Source organism: Leucopleurus acutus, assembly GCF_964270905.1.
Source record: "Leucopleurus acutus genome assembly, chromosome: 17".
In the NCBI taxonomy this organism is placed as follows: domain Eukaryota; kingdom Metazoa; phylum Chordata; class Mammalia; order Artiodactyla; family Delphinidae; genus Leucopleurus; species Leucopleurus acutus.
Window position 1 is genome coordinate 74,356,850 of NC_139159.1, and position 22,787 is coordinate 74,379,636.

The 22,787-nt window shown below is 41.1% G+C and overlaps 1 protein-coding gene across 3 annotated transcripts in view; it reads right to left on the reverse strand.

Annotated features, from left to right (window-relative positions):
- The window catches only part of ADCY8 (adenylate cyclase 8), a gene marked incomplete at both ends in the record, with an annotated part of 213,885 nt that overhangs the window by 67,422 nt on the left and 123,676 nt on the right, over positions 1 to 22,787 (reverse strand). For 2 of the 3 annotated variants that reach the window (XM_082858591.1, XM_082858590.1), the window contains 2 exons: positions 7,385 to 7,485; positions 21,863 to 22,060. In XM_082858591.1, the coding sequence (XP_082714717.1) occupies positions 7,385 to 7,485; positions 21,863 to 22,060 (299 nt within the window). The remainder of the gene's footprint in view (positions 1 to 7,384; positions 7,486 to 21,862; positions 22,061 to 22,787) is intronic. The other variant, XM_082858592.1, reaches the window with a different exon arrangement.

Here is a 22,787-nt window from a genome sequence, read left to right on the forward strand (position 1 = left end):
TTCAATATCTTCTGTCCCCTGGGATTCTTGCAAATTGGGAACTGGATTCCTGGTCACACAGGTGTGGCCCCTTTGATAAGCCTACAGACTTGTGTTCTTCCATCAGAAGATACATTTGTCTTTCCTTTTTGTGCTGTTAACTCCTAGATCCATTAATTCATTGAGAGTTGGAAAATGGTGATATTTTAATTCTATAATTTCTTTAAATTGTATTAGCTTGAATGATTTTATGATGTTTCCACTCACCTGATCTTGCAGTTCATGCAGGAAAGACAGAAAAAAAAATTGTTTCTTTCCCTTTTTTCACTAGTTTGCAATACAACAGATCAGTTCCCTATCATCCACCAAAGGTTATCAACCCTTAAAAATGTCATTATAAACTCATAAAGTTTAAAATATTTGCTGGGTTTTGATCGACTGTTTTAACAATGATCCACACTGGGGCTAAAATTATTCCATCTCTGGACAGTGGAAGCTTCTTCAATGCAGTTTCTGAGTCCTTTAGAGGTAACTAAGAAGCATGATGGCTTCTTCGCATTCCAGTAGGACGAGAGGTTCCAGGCCTATCTTGCACATTTCCTGTCCCAGCCGTAGAATCAAATATATCTCCAAAATTAAAAAAACAAAAAAACCAACTGTGATATGTTACTTCCGGACCACAATCTGGCCCTTAGTTATGCTCACATATACTCATACTGCGTTGGAAATTCTTTCTAGGATTTCCCATATTTATATCTCCAATCCAGGATACCATCTTCCTTCTAGTTCTCATGTCTTCTTAAGCTCTTCTTGCTGTGAAAGTTTCTCAGACTTCCTTTGTTTTACTTTATTTTTTAACATCTTTATTGGAGTATAATTGCTTTACAATGGTGTGTTTGTTTCTGCTGTATAACAAAGTGAATCAGCTATACATATACATATATCCCCATATCCCCTCCCTCTTGAGTCTCCCTCCCTCCCACCCTATCCCACCCCTCTAGGTGGTCACAAAGCACGAAGCTGCTCTCCCTGTGCTATGCGGCTGCTTCCCACTAGCTATCTATTTTACATTTGGTAGTGTATATATGTCCATGCCACTCTCTCACTTCATCCCAGCTTACCCTTCCCTCTCCTCGTGTCCTCAAGTCCATTCTCTACGTCTGCATCTTTATTCCTGTCCTGCCCCTAGGTTCTTCAGAGCCATTTTTTTTTAGATTCCATATATATGTGTTAGCATAGGGTATTTGTTTTTCTCTTTCTGACTTCCTTTGTTTTAAATGACCTTGACTGTTTTGAGGAGTACTGGTCAGATATGTTGTAGAATGTCTTTCAGTTGGGATGTGTCTGATGTTTCCTCGTGATTAGGTTATGGGTTTTGGGGAGGAAGACCACAGAGCTCATGGCATTCTCATCACAGCTCATCAACATGACATCACTGTTGACGTGAACCATTATCAGCTGGCTGAGGTAGTGTGTACCGGGATTCTCCATATACCCCGCCATCCACGCTGTGGAAGTCACCTTCAGCATAGCCATACTTGAGGAGAGGGGCTTAAGTTCCACCTCACTGAGCACAGAGTATCTACATAAATTCCTTGGAATTTTCCCCATGGGAAATTTGTCTGTTCTTCACCTTTCATTTATTCATTCAACCATTTATTTACATCAGTGAACCTATGGACATTTATTTTATATTTTGGGTTATAATCCAATACTATTTTATTTATTTTCTTGCTCAAGTTGTTCCAGCTCTGCTTCCAGGGAGCTTTCCCTGTGTCCCTTTGACATACTTCCATGTGTGCGTATGTTTTAATATTTCCTTCTTTTCTGGCCCTAAATGATGTTCCAGGCTCCTCTTGTATATTTACTAGCCCAGACTTAGAATCAGCCAGCTCTCCAAGGAGCCCTGGTTCCTTATATTGGATATGGATATTAGAAATCAAGATCAGGTTGTGCTCCTTGCTTGATGTGGTGTTACTACTGAGGCATCATCGCTCCTGGGCGTCCTCTGCTGACAGAGCAAGGACACACATATGTGTATTCTAATCTGTATCGATAAACATATCTGTGTTTATACAGACAGCCTATATCTAACTATAACTACAGTGAGCTAAACAAATTCATACTAATGTCTCCAACTCTAATCCTTTATCATATGGATCATTCTAGCATTTTCTCCTTGCTTATCTGTAACCTTCTCCGTCAACAGTGAGAAACTTGACTCCCACAGTCTTCCATCCATTTACTTAACTGTTCAATTATAGCGCACATATACTGTGGTTCAGGTTGTTCACACATAGCTCCATGAGAAACACCTTTATCAGCTAATGCACGGCGCTACTGCACAGTTCTTTCTGCGTTTAGTCCTCAAGAGTCCACGCATCTCCAAAGCTACTTAGGAACCACCTTTTCTCCCCACCCCCTTTGGTGAGGTTGTTTCACACTTTTAATACAGTTACGTTCTTTTATCGCAGTCTGATTTCATCATGGGTTTCCCTGAACTCGTAAACAATTTTAAAACATTTGTATACATTAAGGTTTTCATTCTTTGTGCTGTAAAGTTCTATGGGATTTTACAAATGCATGGTCATAGTATCATGACCATTACAATGTCATCCTGAATAGTTTCACTACACTAAAAACATCTCCTGGGCTTCGTCTATGCAATGATCCTTTTCCTCCTCACTCCCCAAATAATATCCTCCTTCCCTTTGTATGCTCTCTGATTTTTTTTTTTTTTTTTTTTTTTTTGCGGTACGCGGGCCTCTCACTGTTGTGGCCCCTCCTGTTGCGGAGCACAGGCTCCAGACGCGCAGGCTCAGCGGCCATGGCTCACGGGCCCAGCCGCTCTGCGGCATGTGGGATCTTCCCGGACCAGGGCACGAACCCGTGTCCCCTGCATCGGCAGGCGGACTCTCAACCACTGCGCCACCAGGGAAGCCCATGCTCTCTGATTTTAACTGAGCATTTCATATGATTCCATTTTGTTTCCGTTCTTAGCATATCAATTTTATTTGTTTTAAATTTTTTTTAATGTTTGCCCTAGAGTTTACAATACGCTTTTGAAATTAATCTAGGTCTACCTTCAAATTATACTGTAGCACTTCATGCGTAATGGGGGTACCTGAAAACAAAGCATCCCCAATTCCTCCCTCACATGCCTTATTGACACTGCTGTCATTCATTTCACTCATCCATATGTATAACCACTAAATACATCGTTATTGTTACTTTAAACAGTTATCTTTTAGATCAATTAAGAATATGAAAAAACCATTTTATTTAACTTCATTATTCCTTCTCTGATACTCTTCCTTTCTCTGCGTAGAGCAAGTTTCTGATCTATATCATTTTCCTTCTGTTTTAAGAACTATTTTTTTTTTTAACATTTCTTGCAGGGAAGTTCATCTGGAAATGCCATTTTTATTTGTCTGATAAAGTCTTCATTTTTCTTTTGCTTTTGACTTCTAGGTTGGTGGCTCCAGCTCCGTTCTCTTCTTGCTTGCACAGTTTCTGATGAGAAGCACCATGTAATTCTTCCTCTTCCTCTATAGGTAAGTAGTAACCCCCTCCCCACACGGCCCTGCACTGTGTCTTCCATTAAGACTTCGTCTTTTGTTTTCTGCAATTTGAATATGACATACTTAAGTGTGTTATTTATTTGTTTGGTTATTTATTTATTGTATTTATCCTGCCTAGTGTTCCCTGAGGTTCCTGGTTTTGTGGTTTGGTGTCTGTCATTAATTTTAGAAAGTCTTCAGCCATTATTACTTCAAAGATGTTTTCTGCTCAGCTCTCCTTTTATCTCCTTCTGGTATTCCAATTACGCGTAAGTTACACCTTTTGGAATTGTCCCAGAGTTCTTGAATGCTGTGATTTTTAATTTTTTTTAATTTCATTTTTCTCTTTGCATTTCAATTTGGGAAGTTTCTATTGACCTATATGCAAACTCACTGATTCTCTCCTTGGCGTTGTTGAATCTACTGATGTGCCCATCAAAGGCATTCGTTATTTCTATTATGGTGTTTTTGAGTTCTAGCATTTCTTTTTGACTTTTCCTTAGAGTTTCCAACTATTGGGTTGGAATATATTGCCCATCTTTTCTTGCGTGGTGTCTACTTTTCCCGTTGGGATGCTTGATATGGTAATAATAGTTATTTCAAATTCTCTTTCTGATAATTTCAAGCTGTGTCATAACTTGAGTAGTCTAGTTTTGATGATTGCTTTGTCTCTTCTTCCCTTTTGACACGACTTGTAATTTTCTGTTGAAATCTGGTTATATTGTATCAGGTAATAGAAACTGAGGTGAATACACCTTTACTGTGAAGATTTATAAATATATTAGTCTGGCTAGAGGTTGGGCTATGCTTGGTGTTTGCAGTACCTGTATGTAGCAGTGACTCCAGATTCTTCTTGTTTCCTTGTGTTTGAACCGAACTCCCCTAAATACTGAGAAAGAATCTGGGCCTTGCAATTCTTTCAGCCACAGCCTGCAAATAATATACTGGGTTGTTGGTGTGGGGCATGGGGCTTTGTCAATCCTTTAAATCTCCTTTTCGACTTTAAAATGTTCTTCCTTTCCACCTTCTATTTCTCTTAAGGCATTATGTGCTATGTTCATGTGCCCTATGTTCCCTCGTATTAAGTCTTCATTTCTGAAATGTATCTTTCTTTTATTTTTATTTCCTTTTTGAACACTCTTCCCAAATCGCTAAGTTTTTTCTAATTCTGATTTAGGCTGTCATTTGATGTCTTAAGTCACATTAAGGGTTTCAGTTCTTTTTGAAATAGTAGGTTAATGTTTTGTTATATGATGTAGGCATGTCTTTTTGGAGTGCTTTCATTGCCTATCAGGATATTAATCTACTTTTAATTCTTGTTTTTCTTATAATAGCTTACTATGGGATTGTCATCAATACATTTTGTTGCTAATTTTTGTGTAAAATTAACTTGGTTGAACATTTATAAAGAGGTGTTGTTTGGGATAGTTTATTTTTTAACTCCACAGAGACTTCTTTAGTTGTTTTCACATAGTATTCAAAACATGATGGCTAGATTCCCTTTCCACTTTTACTTGGACCCTCCCTTCTTCATTATAACCCTATCGTGAGTAATTTTTTTTTTTTTTGTGGTACGCGGGCCTCTCACTGTTGTGGCCTCTCCCGTTGCGGAGCACAGGCTCCGGATGCACAGGCTCAGCGGCCATGGCTCACGGGCCCAGCCGCTCTGCGGCATATGGGATCTTCCCGGACCGGGGCACGAACCCACGTCCCCTGCATCGGCAGGCGGACTCTCAACCACTGCGCCACCAGGGAAGCCCTATTGAGAGTAATTTTGATCCTATTCATACAGTTCCTTCCAGGGCCCTATCCTGGGAGGGAGATTTGACTGGTCAGTTTTGGGAGTTCATAGTGTCTGACAATTCTAGCTCTTTGGACCTTAACTGCAGACCTTTGCGCTCACCTGACGTTGGATTGGGCAAACCCCCTCCCACTTTCAACTGCTTTTGCAGTTTGGCCCATGGCCCTTCCCAGTGAGTATCTGTTGGCGATACTGGGGCTCTTTTCTTCCCAGATATGACAGATGCCTACTTGTTTCTTTCCAATTCCTCCCACATGGATGTTGATATCACACCCCATCTTGGGGCTCTTGGGAGACTGTCATTCCCATTTTTAAATTTATGGGTTTACCACATCACCTATTTTTGTTGTAAATATGGCCCTTGAGGTTTTTGGTTTTATGCAGTTGCTCAGATATGTGGGAATTCTGAGAAATTCAGAAATGGACTACTTCTACCACCATCTTCCCTGAATCCCTTTTCCCCTTACACCCCTGCCAATCTGGAAAAGGTCAAGCATTGCCATTCCCTGACTGTTAGTTAACCTGAACGTCTTTCCTTCACAGAATCATGTTACAACCTTCCTCAAAAACCTTCAGGGTCTCCTTCCTGCTCCCAGAATCAATTCTAAATAAATTCCTTACCAGAGCATGTGGACGCTGCCCTCCTGCAGGTTATCTCCCTTTTCAGCCATGGCACCCACCACATCCTTGCACAAATGCTTGACCCTTAAGTCTTCCATTTACTCACCGCGCTACAAACACGAGGTCGTTCACATCTCTGTGCTCTTGCCTGCACTGTTTCCTAAGCTGCGGACACTCTTCCACTCTTTCTCCCTCATCCTACTCAGCTCAAAGCATCACCCCTTGTGCCAACTTTCTTTAAACCACCTAGGCAGAATGAATCACTGATTTTGGCACAAAGCCGTTAAGTAATTAAAAGCACAGACTGTCTCTGTGTTCAAATCCCAGCTCAGTCACTATATAGATGGGGATTAGAATGCTGCCTTACTTACTGGTTATTTTTGAGGCTTTATTGAGACAATCTGTGCAAAGGATTTAGCACTTTCCTGGCATATAATAAATGCTCAGTAACTGGAAGCCATTATTAACGTCTCTCTCTCTCCCACTAAATTATACCTTAGAAGATGCAGACTTCCTCTGGAAAAATTATACCATCCTCAAGGGCTAGCAAGTTGCTTTGCCTGTATTAGACATTTAACTAATATTTGTTGATGTTATTTTTTAACCACACGAAAGGGGGAAATTCCTGGTTAGTTTAGGGAGAAGGGAATATATCCGAGAAAAGAGGCAAGGGTTACCTTACAGTGCAGGAGAGAGGAAAAAACAAGGTCATTGGACTAATCCAGAACTAGGTTTAAATGCTGGCTCTGGCACCTACAACCTGTATAATAAAAGTTTGTGTCTAATAGAGTCTTAAGAGTCCAGGCTGTGGAGCCAGACTTCCTGATTTTGAATCCAGGCTGTAACATTTTTCAGCTGTGAGACCTTGGGCAACTTATTTCATTACGCTGGGCCTCAGTTCTCTCCTCTTTCAAGTGAGGATAATGACAGTACCTACCTCATAGGGTTGCCATGAGATTTAGCTGTGTCACTTATATAAAGAATTTGGATCAGGGACTGGCCACATACTTTTGTTTGTAGTATTATTAGAGTGCCAATTCTGCTGACCCTGGAAGCTATGATCCTGTATCTATGAACAACAAAGAGGTAATTAACAAAGGGACAAGTTAATGGGGATGGAGGGACTTACACTTACTTTCTGCATTCACGGGTGCAATGTCAAATAAAAGGGAGGCCTACGTTGATTTTGGTGGTTGTTTTTATTAAGATTGGGAAAAAGCTCTTGTCTTGGTAGAGTAATGAGATTACTATGCAGCATAAGACAACCAGAACAGACTCTGATACTGTCAAATATTTTGCTATGAATCCTGGATCCCGTTATGGTAAATTCTGATCCCTTGAAAAGGTCAGCGGCTAGCTCCAGGTTAGGGCCCATCAGCTCACAAAGACATTTCATCTGATAACTTAGTCCCTTCATATTTACCTTGAAGAAGGAAGCAAACTTTGTATTGCCGTGATAAATAGAAGAACGATAAACGCACAGACCAAGTTTGATTTGAATACTTCGTCCCTCATTTGAGAATACTGTAATGAAAAAAAAAAAAGGAGAATGAATTACTTTGCAGCACAGTTGGGCACTTGGAAGAGTGAAGTTTTACTAGTGTTTGGAGTTGGGGATAAACATCAAGAAGAGACAAGGCATTTAAATGTGTATATTTTTAAAATTAAGAGGCATCCATATCTTAATAAAACCTTCACGGAGCATTTTCTCCATCCCTCCCACCAACCTTCCAGCGAGAGCCCAGGGGTGAATACGATTCCCTTCATAGTAAAGGGGAACGTCAGAGGGACTTTGCATAAACTTATAAACTATAAATCCTCCTTCCTCCCAAATAACATCATTTTAACAAAACAGAAGAGCACATATCCAAATACACAGCAAATCAAACTCACATTGACGTTCTTCATGAGTAAACGTTAAGTCATTTAAGGATCTTGCTCTTGTGGACACAGGGAAATTTTTGACCAGAGAGTCTGCCTCTCTTTTCATAAAAACTACTGAAAAAATAAATTCATGGAATCTCAGAATAGAAAACAGCCAAAGAAATCTCCAGCAAGGGCAGCTGTTTCATTTTGCACAAGAGAAACCCAAACTGATCGACCAATGTGCTTGACTGCCCTTCTGTTGTCTGCTCGAGGTGGCCCCGGGGAATGGTGCTAACTTTGTTTCGATTATCCAGAGAACTCAGTCATTTCGTTGTCCAGCCTTAGAAGCTTCTGGAAGGTCAGCACTGAATGTGCATATACTTGCCTTAGTCCTGCCTAGTTTCCTGAACCATCTTCTAGTCACTGAGGAATAATTCAATTCCTTCAGAAGAAGAAAGGACTTTTAAAGCTGAAAAAGATCTTAAAATTAAGCTAAACCAAGTCCTTCTTTTTACTTTAATGCCAGAGAGGTCTAGTAACTTGCCATAGATCACACAGCACAGAGCATTTTTGGGGGTGAGAACAGAAAGCGAAGCACGGCTTTGGAACTATATGATCCCTGATTTGAATTTCATGGTTATTTTATAAAGGAAGCCAGTCAACAGAGCTATCCCAGCATCTCCGGGTCTATGTCCCTAATACCAAGAGAAGGCTTTGGTCAGGTCAGTGAAACAAAATTAGTCCAACTTGTTGATATGGGAGTCATAGTCAATGGTTACACGATTGTTACTCTCTTGCCTACTTCTTGGCGTGGTCTGGGTTTTAGACTGAACTCACTGGTCGATGTCATGGCTGTGATTTGGACAGTGGCAATGACAGGTAGCTGGTGAGATCCATGGGGGAAGCACAATGCTGCTCAGAAACTGCACATTCATTGCTGTCATAGGGCAATGCTTTTTCTACTCCCTGGTGTGGAGGCCTCTGCCTGTTTGCTGACAACCTGCTCCATATCTAGAGGGGAACAAGCCCCTGAACAATCACTGTAGCCATCTTCACTCCTGATAAAGCTACGGAAAATCCATGTTACTGATAGTTTTTAAAGAGCCCTACCTAAGAACAGGGCACCATCAGAGAGACCCACACATACCAGCCTGAAGATAAATGAAGGAGCCACAAAGCAGTTAATTCAAAGAAAGATAAATGTCTGAATTCCTTCTAACAACCGATTGCACAAGATCTAATTATTCTTTGTTGGCTGTCTGCTTTCAAACCAGCTTGGTTATTTAGATTTAATAATGAGATTTTTTTTTTTTTTTTTTTTTTTTTTTTTGTGATACGCCGGCCTCTCACTGTTGTGGCCTCTCCCGTTGCGGAGCACAGGCTCCGGAAGCGCAGGCTCAGCGGCCATGGCTCACGGGCCCAGCCGCTCCGCGGCATGTGGGATCTTCCCGGACCGGAGCACGAACCCGTGTCCCCTGCATCGGCAGGGGGACTCTCAACCACTGCGCCACCAGGGAAGCCCAATAATGAGATTTTAAGAACAATAATAATTTTTCAGGTACCGAATCTCTCTCTTGCTGCTTTTCATCATCTTCATCTTTATCATCCTCATCACTTCCATCATCACAGCATCTTGGAGTCATGATGGACCGTTGCCTATCCTTTCCGTAACATCCCTGAGGGCTACTCAAATGCCTGCTGATTATCATAGAGGTGACCTTTTCTGCTTTGTTGGTGGCAGTGGGGTTCTCTTCTCCGAGCTGCAGCAGGGCATCCTAGGGTTTCAAACACCCTCAACTTGAATCCTCCTAGCGCCTAAGAGCTCATTCCTTTGCAAAAGGATTCCTTCCCATTTTGGGCTCATTCTCACTGTGGGGAGGTTATTTTCCCTATCGATCCCAAGCCTGAGTCCTGACTCCCTTCCTGAATGTTTTAACTGATGACTTTAAAATGTTGGGCTTCCCTGGGGGCGTAGTGGTTGAGAGTCCGCCTCCCGATGCAGGGGACGCGGGTTCGTGCCCCGGCCCGGGGAAGATCCCACATGCCGTGGAGCGGCTGGACCCGTGAGCCATGGCCGCTGAGCCTGCGCGTCCGGAGCCTGTGCTCCACAACGGGAGAGGCCACAACAGTGAGAGGCCCGCGTACCGCAAAAAAAAAAAAAAAAAAAAAGTCACATAATCATCATTTGTCCAGACTAAAGTTGCATCTGGTTTCATGTTGTTCATTTCCTTCAGAATTCAAGCTGGTTGGTGACAAAGTATCTGCTGTACCTCCAGATCTTCCGCTCTGCCAGTGTTTCACTGTGAGCAAAGCCAATTCCTTTTAACCTCACTTTTCTTAACTATCAAACGGGGGAATGAATACAATTCACAGGTTTTGCAGTGCTCTTTCATTTTACTGTATTTTATTATGCTAGAATTTAATAATAAATTCTCTTATTTTCAGGTTTGAACTCCAGTGCCTAGCACAGTCACAGAAAGGAATATTTGTGAAGATGAAACCAATCAAATATAAAATACTGGGTTTCATAATGGAGTGTACTTTGGAAATGTAAGGAGACAGAACTATGGAAAGAACGTTCCTAACTGGCTCAGGATGAGATTGAGTGATAATTCATTTCACTTCCTCTTGACTTACGAAGATCTGATCACTCTGGTTCACAGTTACATTAAGTTACACGTATTCTCCTTCCTGCCATAGGCAGACTCTTTATCTGGTCTCTGCTCTGTCCTCACGTGGTGACACATATTCTTTTCTACCTTAGTGGTGAGCATGGACTAATCTAGAGCTGGACTACCCGGATGTGAATACCAGCTTCAACACTTACTAGCTATGTACCTTGGACAAATTTACTAGGTTTTCTGTGCCACAGTTGCCCCATCCAGAAAAAGGGGACAACAATAAAAACTATCTCGTATGGGTTGCTGGGAGGATGAAATGAGTTAATATATGCCAAGTGCTTAGAGCAATGCTTATAGCACATGGTAACCTTACATAAGTGTTTACTATAATCAATTAATTATACATATTTTTTTGCTATACTTGTTACCTTTTTGAAGCCTACTTTTCAACCACAGTGTTGCTTTCTAGAATGCTGTCTTCTATTTCTCTGTACAAAATTATACCTTGTACTCAGTAGGGTCCCCCAAAGCATTGCTGACTGATTGGTCCATCAAGTTAGAAAAGATTCTTCAAAGGGGAATTATAATCTCATATGCAGTCTTTTGTTTTAGGAAAAGACTTTGTCCTTATTCCTTCCCTTTCTTCCTAAAAGATCCTCCATCAATGGGTGGAATTCTCCTTTCTCCAGGGACCTTTAGGAAAGCTGTCCTTGGAAATGACTACTGGGCCCTTATAATTCATTGAGTCCTTGGTCTGTAAGAGGACTTGGCAACTTTATATGTTACATATGAGGAACGTGAGAATCAGATAGGGGAAAGAGCTGATCAAAGTCAATTAGGTGGTTGGTGGCAAAGTTCAGATGATAAGCCACATCTCCTGGCTCCTAGATCAGTGTCTTTGGGCAGGAAATGCCTGAAGACAGTAACTGAGCCAACTATAAATGGGATTAATACCAATTAAAAAGACCGTGCCACTTGGAACAAATTACAAATGCTTCCTTTGAGAGCTTAGATTAGAATTTTGATTATAGTCAGCCCTCTGTATCCAGGGGTTCCACATCAGATTCAACCAACCACAAATCAAAAATATTCGTGAAAGAACACTCCAGAAAGTTCCCCAAATCAAAACTTGAACTTGCCACTCACCGCCAACTATCTGCATAGTACTTACACTGCATTTGCAACTATTAACATAGCATTTATATTGTACTAGGCATTACAAGTAAATTAGAGATTATTTGAAGTACAGGAGAGGATGTGTGTAGATTATATGCAAATACTATGTCATTGTATATAAGGGATTTGAGTGTCTGTGGATTTTGGTATCTACGAGGGGTAGGGGGGTCCTGGAATCAAGGCCCTGCTGATACAGAGGAACAACTGTATTATTACTTTTCAATCTGTAAGGCTTTGGTTGATTCAGGAAATGGTCAAAATCTAGTGTAACAAACTGAGTAATAATGAGTAATATCTAGTGCAAGGTGAGCAACAGGCTACATGCTTTATGTGGATGGTCTCATTCAATTATCATGACAGCACTTTAAAGAAGATCCCATTGATCATATCGCCATTTTGCAGATAATGAATCTGAAGATTAGAATAACTGAGTAACTCAAGTAGGACCTCACGGATTGTAAGGACGGAATCCAGAGAGTGCAAGGCCTCACCGGCTGCACTAACTGCTGCAACTTTGCTATTTTCAAGGTAAAATCATCTTCACAAGGTGCATGATCACGTGTCTTGTTGTATTTCAGTGATGTGGTTTACAATACAAAGAAAGAAAATGGGTTAAAAATTTGAGTCTATGTAAATCTTCATTAGAATGAAGGTGAAACATGATCTGGGCAAAGAACGGACCTCATAAACAGCCCATGAATTAGTTTAGTAAATTGGCACTGCTGCATTTTCATGACTAATGAATAGCTCTTCAGCACAAAGCAGTGCAATGTAAAGAACCCTTTCCTTAAGGCCTAGAGGAGTGAACAAATAACACGGAAGAAAAGAAAAGATACAGTGGATTTTATTAAATGCAACAGAATAAGAGGGACCACCGTCTTCGAATAATTGAAAAATTGTTTTTAAAATAAATATTCCTACTTGATTTGATCAGATTGAGACTTGGGTTCCCTTCTAAGGAAGGGGAACAGGAAGGACTTGTGTTCCATTTTGTTCATGTCTGTGGATGTCGGCCCTGTACGCTCTTGAAAGGCATATTCATAAATGAACTCAGAGCCAGGAGGATCTGTGGGTTCCTAGATCTGTCAAAAGGAAGTCTGGAACCCCAAGTGTGATCACACAAGGTAAAGCCCATTCTAGATTGTTCATGCCCAGAGGTGTGACCAGGGAAGCTAGCTTGCAGAGGTGATGAACAGAGCTTCTAATTTGCTATCTTTCTTTGCCTGAGACATGCCCCGAAAATCTTCCTAGGTGGGCTGGAGGGAAATCATCCCACTCTGCTAGATCCTCTTCGACCATGAGCTAAAAGGTACTGACTAAATTCTTACATCCCTACCAGATGTAGAGGATGCTTCTAACCATAGCAATAATCTAGTTAATTGTCCAAACTACAATGATTCTGGTCTTTGTTTCAAGTGTGTATGTGGATTGAAAAATTTTATAGGTGGAATGGATTTTATTTGTCACCTTGGTCCAGATTTCACTCAGTAAAACCTCTCAGAAATGAGCCGTTAACTCCTGCCTGAGTGTGATGGGGGAAATCAGCCCCTCACTTGAGAGCCCATTCCACCTTTGGATAAATCTAATTTGAAAAATGATAATTTTCTAGCACACCTCTCATTAATATAAATTAATATGTTTGTTAAAGAAGAATCTCAACTGGGACAATCTGCTCATTTTGCATGAGTGAATGAAGGAATGTAACGTCTGTTCTGTTGAATTCATGCATTATGGAGGATGGCACTGGCTAGAGCTCCCTTAAATGAGACCATTTGGGTGAAAAGCAATTGCAATAAAAAAGCTAGGAACTAATTTTCAATAATTTCATATTTTGAAATAGAATATATTCCCTATCCTGGTCCCTATCCTAGCGTCTAATCAAATCATCTCCAAGAACAATTCTACGAGTGACAGGTGTACTGAGGAATGTCTCACTGGTATATGTCTTCCCAAGTAACTTGACCTTTGAACAAAGTAGATTTCCTCATATTTAGTAAACTCACAAGGTCATGCTAGCACGTATTTAAGATCGACAGCTTCAGAAGAATGAGGCTGGAAGGATGCCATCCCAGAGATGACAGAAGACTCAATGATAATATGTTACATAAATATTTTTGATAATGACAATAATGGTCTTCCTTGGTAGGGGGATGGATTGTCATAGGAGACTTCCCAAGCAGAACTTCATAAAGTTTCCAACCCACCATTCTCCCAGCTCACCCTCCTCCAAATCTCCCATCCTTGGGAGAAAAGACTCTTCCTTTCTTGACTGGCCCAGTTCCCCAACAGTGAGAGTGATAACTCTTTCTTTATTCCTTGCCTAGAAGCCCCTGGTTATAGGTGATGGTGACATCCACACATGAAACACTAGGATTACTTTAAGGACTGAGCTGATGACCTTTAGGTTGAAATCATCATAATTCTATCGTCCTACACTACATTATTATAGGTGAAATTGGTACTCCTGACTCTGAAAATGCTGGCTTTGTGGGACTGGAGCTAGCTAATTGGTCTGATAAAAAAGATACAAGTGAAATGGCCCTTGATATCATTTGACTACCTAGAGGGTGTAGAAATAGCAGGAATTTTACAAGGTAATATCAAGAATGTAAAGGAGTCTCACTTAGCTACTGTTTGAATAAGGATGGATTTTTTTTTTTCCCCTAAGTCTCTTTGAAATCTGTCCTTCTTACCTGAAGGAGGTGGCCTAAATATTCTTATTATTCTGAGCCTTATTAGAGAAGTAAAACTCAAGAGTAACCTGATCCTATAACAGAATAATTCCTTCAAAAGAACTTTTAAAAATAAGATCATGAAAATGAGCAGGAAGTGTCTAATTCAGTTAAATGAGAGAGAACACCAAAGACCACTTGGTTCAGTGTTCCATGTTCCTCTCCTCTGCATCTAAATAAGAAATGGTGTGTTTCAACAAATTTTGAACGTCTCCGAAAATAGACAAAAGCATTTTTCTCATTATCTAATTCCAGAATCCAACATCTTAATCCATCAGATTATTCATTCATTTGCCTAGCCTTCTTTGCTTTGCTGAAATTCCTCCTTAATTATTTTAGTCTACTCACTGTAACTCCAATAGGAGTTTATGGGAAGAAGAAACATTTCAAAGTCTGTGATACATTTTTCCTGAAATCTCTTAAGCCTCCACTTAGCTTTGATTTTCTTTATTAAAGATAGAGAAAACTGAGTGAAATTCTGAACAGAGATAAGAACCACTTGTACTCAGCCAAAGGACTATCTCAAGGTTTCCTTGTGTGACACATCCTTGTTTTTATGTGGCTACCGATGGAACAAAAGTAATATTAAATGAATGTTTTGAAAATTGTCAGCACCGAACTTGGTTCATAGCAAGCATTATCAATGGCCTATAGGTGTGTACTTGCTTAGGACACACCTTTAGGTACTTATATAAATCTGTATTTATGAAAGTCACGACCCTGGTACCCTGGGATACAAACACGTTAACACTGCTCTCCCCCCCACCCTTTTTAACGAAGCAGTTTCTCTAAAGAAGCTCTAGAAGTGTAAGATTTATTTTAAGTGAGGGTGTAGCCTCACCCAGAATTGGATTGGCACAGAATTCATCAGGAGGAAAGGGAAAACAATACCTACTGCATTTATTCAAACACCTATTATATGAGTATTATGTCACCTAATTTTCAGAACAATCCAACGAGGGGCAGGTAGTATGATCACTGTCATCTCACTGAGATCAAACACCTTGTCCTGCAACACCCAGCCAGCATCTAGCAGGAATTGGGTTCAAGTCATGTCTGCTCAGTAATCAAGTATATGTTCTTCCCTCTGTCTTTTAGCAAAGACCAAACACTTGTGAAATAAACGAAGCTTTTTCATGTGTGCCGGGGTGTCCATCTGAGTGATGCAAAGCTACCAACTTGTCAGTATCCAATAACGATCGGTAAATTAATCCATTGCACCCACATCTATTTCCAAAGTGGGATTTGAACCAAGGTCTCTTTGACCCTCGAGCCTGACCTCCTGGGAGCATTGGGAGGCTCATGGAGACATTCCTTCTAGGCCTGTCTGAGGCCATGTTGGCCTTGAGTATGGACTCGGTAACTTCTGGTGTGACCTGGTCTCTGAAGGCACGAAGCAAGTGACTAGCCCAAGTCCTAACGTGCCGCCAAGGACAGAGGAAGGTGGCTGACAACTCAGGACAACGGAAGCCCAGAAGGGTTTTCTCAAAATACAGGTCCCCTGGCAAAATCAGACTCTTGGGGGCAGAGTGATGGGCAGTCACCTGCATTTTAAACAAGAGCCCCAGGTGATCCTCAAGTTTGAAAACTATTATCCTAGGACAAAGAGGCTTTTTATTGCTAAATTTGTAATACTGACAAAGGAGGCCTGATTTCTCAAAGAAAAAAAATTCAGAATTTAACAGAAAGATATCAGCATTGAAAGAAGGAAGGAAATCTAATCATCATTGATATGGCTTGATTTTAACACTTATCCCACTAGAATACCCACATCAAAACATAAATTTTCAATCAATTTTGAAGCATTTATTAAACATCTTAATCTTCAGTCAAGATGAGGAAGTTGCCTCATTCTGAGATGGTCACGCTGTTTTTGTAACACTAAGCTGAGTGAGGTCACTCCAAATAAGTGTTTTCATGTTATTAAGCTCTCTTAAGGCACTGGAAGTTTTGGGTTGGTTTCTCTGGCCTGGAAACATTAATAAATAATTATAACTAATTCCCTTCCCCCATACTAAGCTTTATTCAGAGTCTTGTCCTAGAAGAGAAATACGGGCCAGAGCCTGAGAAATATCACCGTCTTGTCAAGTGTTCTGGGCTTAAGTTCTTCACTATATAAAGAATACACACAAATCAATAAGACAGAGGTGAGCAGCACAATAAAAGATGACAATTAAGACAAAAGTTTAAGTTACACAATTAAGATAAATGGACAGATTGCACAATTAAGACAAGTGTGCAAATCACAAAAGAAGAAATATAAAGACCAAAACATAAAAGACATAGAGAAAGACATTCAACCGCAATAATATATTTTTTTTAAATGGCAGGAAGATGCTGCTTGTATCTTATCAAGTTGGCAAGTTTTAAAAAGTATAGGCATAAATTTTGAGCATGATTTCAGAACGCACGTCAAGTATTTTAAAATGTGCATTCTCATACCCATTCTTACGATTTTATCCTGAGAGAATAATTAAACATGGATGTATGATTTAACTATGACAATGGTCATTGCAATGCAATTTATAAAATAGTGAAAAACTGAGAGAAAAAAAAAGCCCCAAATGGTTAAAACATGCACTGGATTAGTATGCAGTTACAAAAATTATTTTGTAACTAAACATTTAATAATGTGGGGAAAAGCCCAAGCAAAAATGCTTAACACTATGTTACAAGGCACGATGTATAAAATGGTCCTGTTTTAATAGAAAAATTGCATAGATAAGTATAAAAAATCATACTCATGAAAGACTCATGACAGATGCCAAAATGTTAACGATGGTTATCCCGGGTTGTAAGATGACAAGAGATGTCATTATCTTCTCGCCTTATATGCTTGGTATAAGCTTTTGCTAGTGAAAATGAATTAATTTTTTTTAGAGAGAAAAAGAATTATATATTATAAAAGAAAAAATTCCAATATGATTGATGGTATTTGACAGACAGGTCATGTTTCCTACATCTCTTTACCATAGTTCTAATCTTTGTTTGCCCCTGAGATCTGTCAGCTCCCTTAGGAAATTTTAGCTGGAAACTAAAGAAGGGCAGAGGATTCTTCTGTGAAATCTGGGAGGAACTGGAGGAGACCTTTGAGGACGGGATTAGGGCCCCTCCCCCATCCTGGGGTCTTCCCAGAGACCTCATGGGGTTGCAGGGAAGTGAAGATGTTGAGAACCACTAATTCTAACCTGGCCAAGGGCTAAGCCTTGGGTCACATGACTTGTCACCCACGTGATTTTTGAGTGAACGGAGGTGCTGTTTATAATTACACTGAGAAAATGGATGTAAACCAGGCGAACTAGCACATGTGTTCCTCATGACCCTAGGGAATTCACAGCCTCATAGCACTGACTGCTGAAAGCTATTAGGAGCTGTCCAACTACCTCATTTCACAGATGCGAAAACCCTGGAACACAGAAGGAAAATGTGCTGCTCAAACTTGGCTGAGACAAATGAGGCATGAGCACACTTTCCTGAAGCTTAACTCTAAGGATTCCTCTGTGTGTATGTGTGTGAACCACCATGAAACGACACGGCAGGGAGTGAGCGAACCTGACAATCGTCTCTCCTGAAACTCCACTGCCAAGAGTCAGATCAAAATGCTCATTGCAGCTCTATTTACAACAGCCAGGACATGGAAGCAACCTAAGTGTCCATCATCGGATGAATGGATAAAGAAGATGTGGTACATATATACAATGGAATATCACTCAGCCATAAAAAGAAACGAAATTGAGTTATTTGTAGTGAGGTGGATGGACATAGAGCCTGTCACACAGAGTGAAGTAAGTCAGAAAGAGAAAAACAAATACCGTATGCTAACATATATATATGGAATCTAAGGAAAAAAAAAAAAGGGTCATGAAGAACCTAGGGGTAAGATGGGAATAAAGACACAGACCTACTAGAGCATTGACTTGAGGACATGGGGAGGGGGAAGGGTAAGCTGTGACAAAGTGAGAGAGTGGCATGGACATATATACACTACCAAACGTAAAATAAATAGCTGGTGGGAAGCAGCCGCATAGCACAGGGAGACCAGCTCAGTGCTTTGTGACCACCTAAAGGGATGGGATAGGGAGGGTGGGAGGGAGGGAGACGCAAGAGGGAAGAGATATGGGAACATATGTATATGTATAACTGATTCACTTTGTTATAAAGCAGAAACTAATACACTATTGTAAAGCAATTATACTCCAATAAAGATGTTAAAACAAACAAACAAACAAACAAAAACCCAACCCATGTCTTTTGGTTCTTAGAATTCACAAAAAATATCCTGAGACCAGCTGCGAGGTAATCTCCTCAAGGATTCTCCTTAACCTGGGTCTTCATTCATTCAACAAGTATTTATGCAACACCAGGAGACATATAAAAGTCCCATTTCTCATAACACTTGCTAAATATGCTAATTTTTATAAACTAATGTAACCAGGAAGTGTCTGGATGACATTTCAAAAGAGTTTTTTGTGTTCTCCAATTCACGAATAAAGGTGGAGTGGAGAACAGTTTCCCATGTTCCTATATCTGTATATTGTTTGAACAGAATTTCTTTTCTGTTTGAAAAGAAATTTTCAAAAATTTCTTCCCTACAGAATTTCCAAGGTAAAATCATTCTTTCCATTTCCATTTTTCCTTTCAGAAAACATACTTTTATGGTCCAAACTTGCTCCCAAGAAGCAGTTAGGGCAGTGGGAAGAGAAAAGACTGGAGTCACAAATACTGTAAATATTTCAACAAGTCTAAGATGCACAATTTTAACCCCACCTTTTAGCATCTCTGAAATCAGAAAGTATCTTAACTGTCAAAGGAGTCTTGAAACATGAGAACTTCCAGGGAGGTTTGTGATTGCTCCTGCTGGTCACCAGGGGGCAGTATGAACCCAGAACCATTTTAAATTCTCTGCCTGACTTTTTTTTTTTTTTAAGATCACATTGAGTGTGTGAACTCAGGGATTTCATTTTGGATTCAACTTCTTGGAGTGTTGGAGTGTTCTTTTTTTTTTTTTTTAATCTAACCAATACCCAGATAGAGGCATGTGAATTTCCTCACTGACTCTGTCTGCTGGGTGGGTTTTTTTCTGTTCATTTTTACCTTGTAAGCACAGCTCATTGGGTGGTTTTTCCTAGCGCATAGAAAAATCAAGCACCTCACAGTTGATGGTGCCTCAGAGTCTATGAAATAGGCACCCAGGTTCTGAGAGCTATGACCTCTCCTCAACCTCTACGAGGCTCAGTTTTCTCTTCTGGAAGCAAGACAGTACTGTTTCCCTGAGGATGCGGTAGACCAATATACAGAAACACCAGGCACAGGGCAGATTCACACTGATGCTGTTCGCTAACTCTGCAGTCCTATGGATTTGAAGACCCTGTTACTCTGGTAAGGTTTCTAGGACCCTTTCTTACTTGATCTCTCTCCCAAACCCCTGTCCTGTGCCTCCCACTTCATCCAAAGTTCAAGGAGAAGAGGATGAAGCTAGCATAGGATTGTCTTCTTCGGACAAGGGCCTGGGAGAGCAGGTCCCCAGTGCTCCTGGGAGGGGCAGTGTCGTGAACAGACAAGGGCACTGGCTTTGGGGTCACAGTGGGCTCAGATCGCAGCCCTTCTACTGACAGTTCGAGTTTGGGTAGGCTACCTAATCATCTCTCCATGTCTCCATTTCAGCAAATATAAAATGAGCCTCCTAATAACATCTACTTCATACTGTCACTGTTAGTCAATATGTGCAAACAGCTTAGAATAGTGCCTGGTATTTGGTAAATACCCACTGACTATGACTTTTGATATATCCTCTGCTCAGCAGTAACGCAGCCCCTGGAGAGGGTCTCAGAGCAAGAGTCACGAGGGCCGTCTCTGTGACACGAGGGGAGTGAACATTAGCTGATGTGCCCACTTGCCTTCACTCCCGTCACCTACACGACGCAGAGCACACGCTAGGTGATGCAAAGCTGGACTAGTGGCCACATCCCTGCATGTCCATCCAGGATGCTGCCCTCTGCTTCTCCTAGAAGCTGGTCACAGAAATCAACCTCAGATACACTGTGCCTCCCCATCCCCCCTCCAACACCAGGTGCCTGCAGGTGCGGGCCAGACACTACTGAATAAAACACATTAGAAATTATCTCTAGTCTGCAAGGGTCAGGTCATTAGTGAAGCAAGTACCTCCTTAGCAAGAAAGAATAAAAAGGTTTTGTATAGCTCTGGACACAGGTATTTACACAGGCTCATTGAGAAGGTTCTTTGCAAGACCGCCCTGCTCTTCCTAGCTCCTTCTATGTAGCAAGCAGGAAAGAAAATGCATTTAATTCGGACGATAAGCCCTTAGTTATATTACTAACAAGAAAAGTCCACCTGCTATTTGAGGGGGACTGTTGAACAGGCAAAATGTTTCTTTTCCTTTTGTTTTGTTAGTACGTAGACATGATACATTTCAAATGGTCAATCACAGGTGAAGATAGTACTTTGGAGTTTGCAACCTTCAGGGAGTTTATCAAAGAGATTCGCTGGGAATAATGCATGTGCACAGAAGTGTGAATTCTCCAAGCCTAGGAAAGTAGAATCTCCCAGGCAGCTGATTAGACTCACAAAAAATTGTTCGCTGGAGCTTTGCACAGTATAGAATCAAACTCCTGAAATTTGCTTGCAAATTCCCTGCTGTTCTTGCCGGAAGCTCCTGCAGATGCCAAGCACCTCCTGTGCTCAGTCAAAGAAGGTCTGTCAGCCTCCATCCGTGCAAAAGAGCAGCCCAGTTAAGCAGGGACAGCACCACCTCCCCACTATACTCTGCAGTTTGGAGCTGGGCTGGGAGAAGGGGCATGGAAAAAAGTCATCAGCAGTATGGTAACGCGGGCTACTTTTGAACAGTTGATCTGATCAACGCATTGCCTGGAGCCTTTCGTCATAACCTAAGAGGGAGGCACGTCCATCATCCTCATTGTACAGAGAGGACTTCGTGCTCACACAATCCTTCACTTACTGACGGTCACCTGGCAAGGAAGTGGCAGAGGTGGAATTCGAACCCAACTCTGAATCCACAACCCACCTACTGTGCCTTACATCAGGGGGTCTGAGCAGTGGACGACTGGGAAAATGGGAAAACAGGTGTCTCCAATCTAAGAAAGACAGTGTTTATCATTAATGCTTGCATTAGGTTGTCAGGTGCCCTCATATATTACGTTACAAGTGTGGCAGATTCACCTACAATCAAAGGCACGTGGGTGCCAATGACATTTGGGTTAATAATCTCAAAGTGGAAGGTACTCCTTTGTTCTTTCTGTCATCTTTTCCTTAAAAAGCAAAGCTGAGCCTCTCTTTATCTAACCAGCATCTCCTTACATGGCCTTCAGTCTACTCATGATTTTCAAAGAGAAAAAGACAGTACCAAACCAACCAAAGAAACAACAAACACACCAACCAAAACCACAGCCCCTGGGCTCTCTCCAGTCCCATGAACATTTACGACAATTTATTCCAGAAAAAAGAGCCACTGTGGAGACCCAGGTCTACCTTGTGCTCCAGGCTGGAGTCTTTAAACATCAGTGAGAATGGCTTGATATGCTCTCTTCTCAATTTATCGCCACTCCGCAAGTCGATGGTATGTTCTATTCTCTTGTTAATTTCCTCAGGCCCAGACTGGACATGCAAAGCTTGTGCAAGATGGTTTGGAAGTAGATTTATTGAATTTCTTGTTAGGGCAGCCAGAGTCTAGGGGGAAAGCACATGCAAACACAATAAACCTGCTAGTCCCCTTTGGATTAAAAAGAAATGCAATGTGTTCAGATTAGGTTGCATTGCAAACAGTAATAGCAATCCATGCAGTTGTATTCAGTGAAACCTACAGAAGTTGATAAGTTAGCATTTGGTTCAGAGAAACACAACCTGGCAAAAATAGCACATCAAGAGGGCTATTTCTCTTTCCTCTGCGTAGGTGCACTGAATTCCCTTGGTTCAGGTATTTGGAGAGGTGTCGGCTTGGACGTGTTAAAAGACCCTTTCTCTAACCAGGTACAATCCTGGCATGAGAGAAAGAAAACCAATACAAATAGCAGAAAGGAAAACAGATCTGAAAAGTCCATGGAAATGATCCTCTCCAACCAAGTAGACTCCACATTTCCATGTGGTCTTTCCTTTAATGGTGGTGGAGAGGCTTGGGGGCCAATGGCTTGCATTTCCTTTTTTAGCATTCCTCACGGACATCCCAATGAGCCAGGATCTGCTCCTTAAACTTGATAACGATTGTGAGATTTTTACACTAGACGAACGTTTTTTCCCCCACAGACCATTATATATCTATATCTTCACATAGATATATGTGTTTAATTTCCTTTAGGCAAAAAAATGCAAAAGCAGTTTCAGCCTCTCACCATCTCACAGGTTAAACAGCAGGGGCTGGGGAAAGGCACAGCCCCCGTGGTTGGTCACTGGGTGTGGC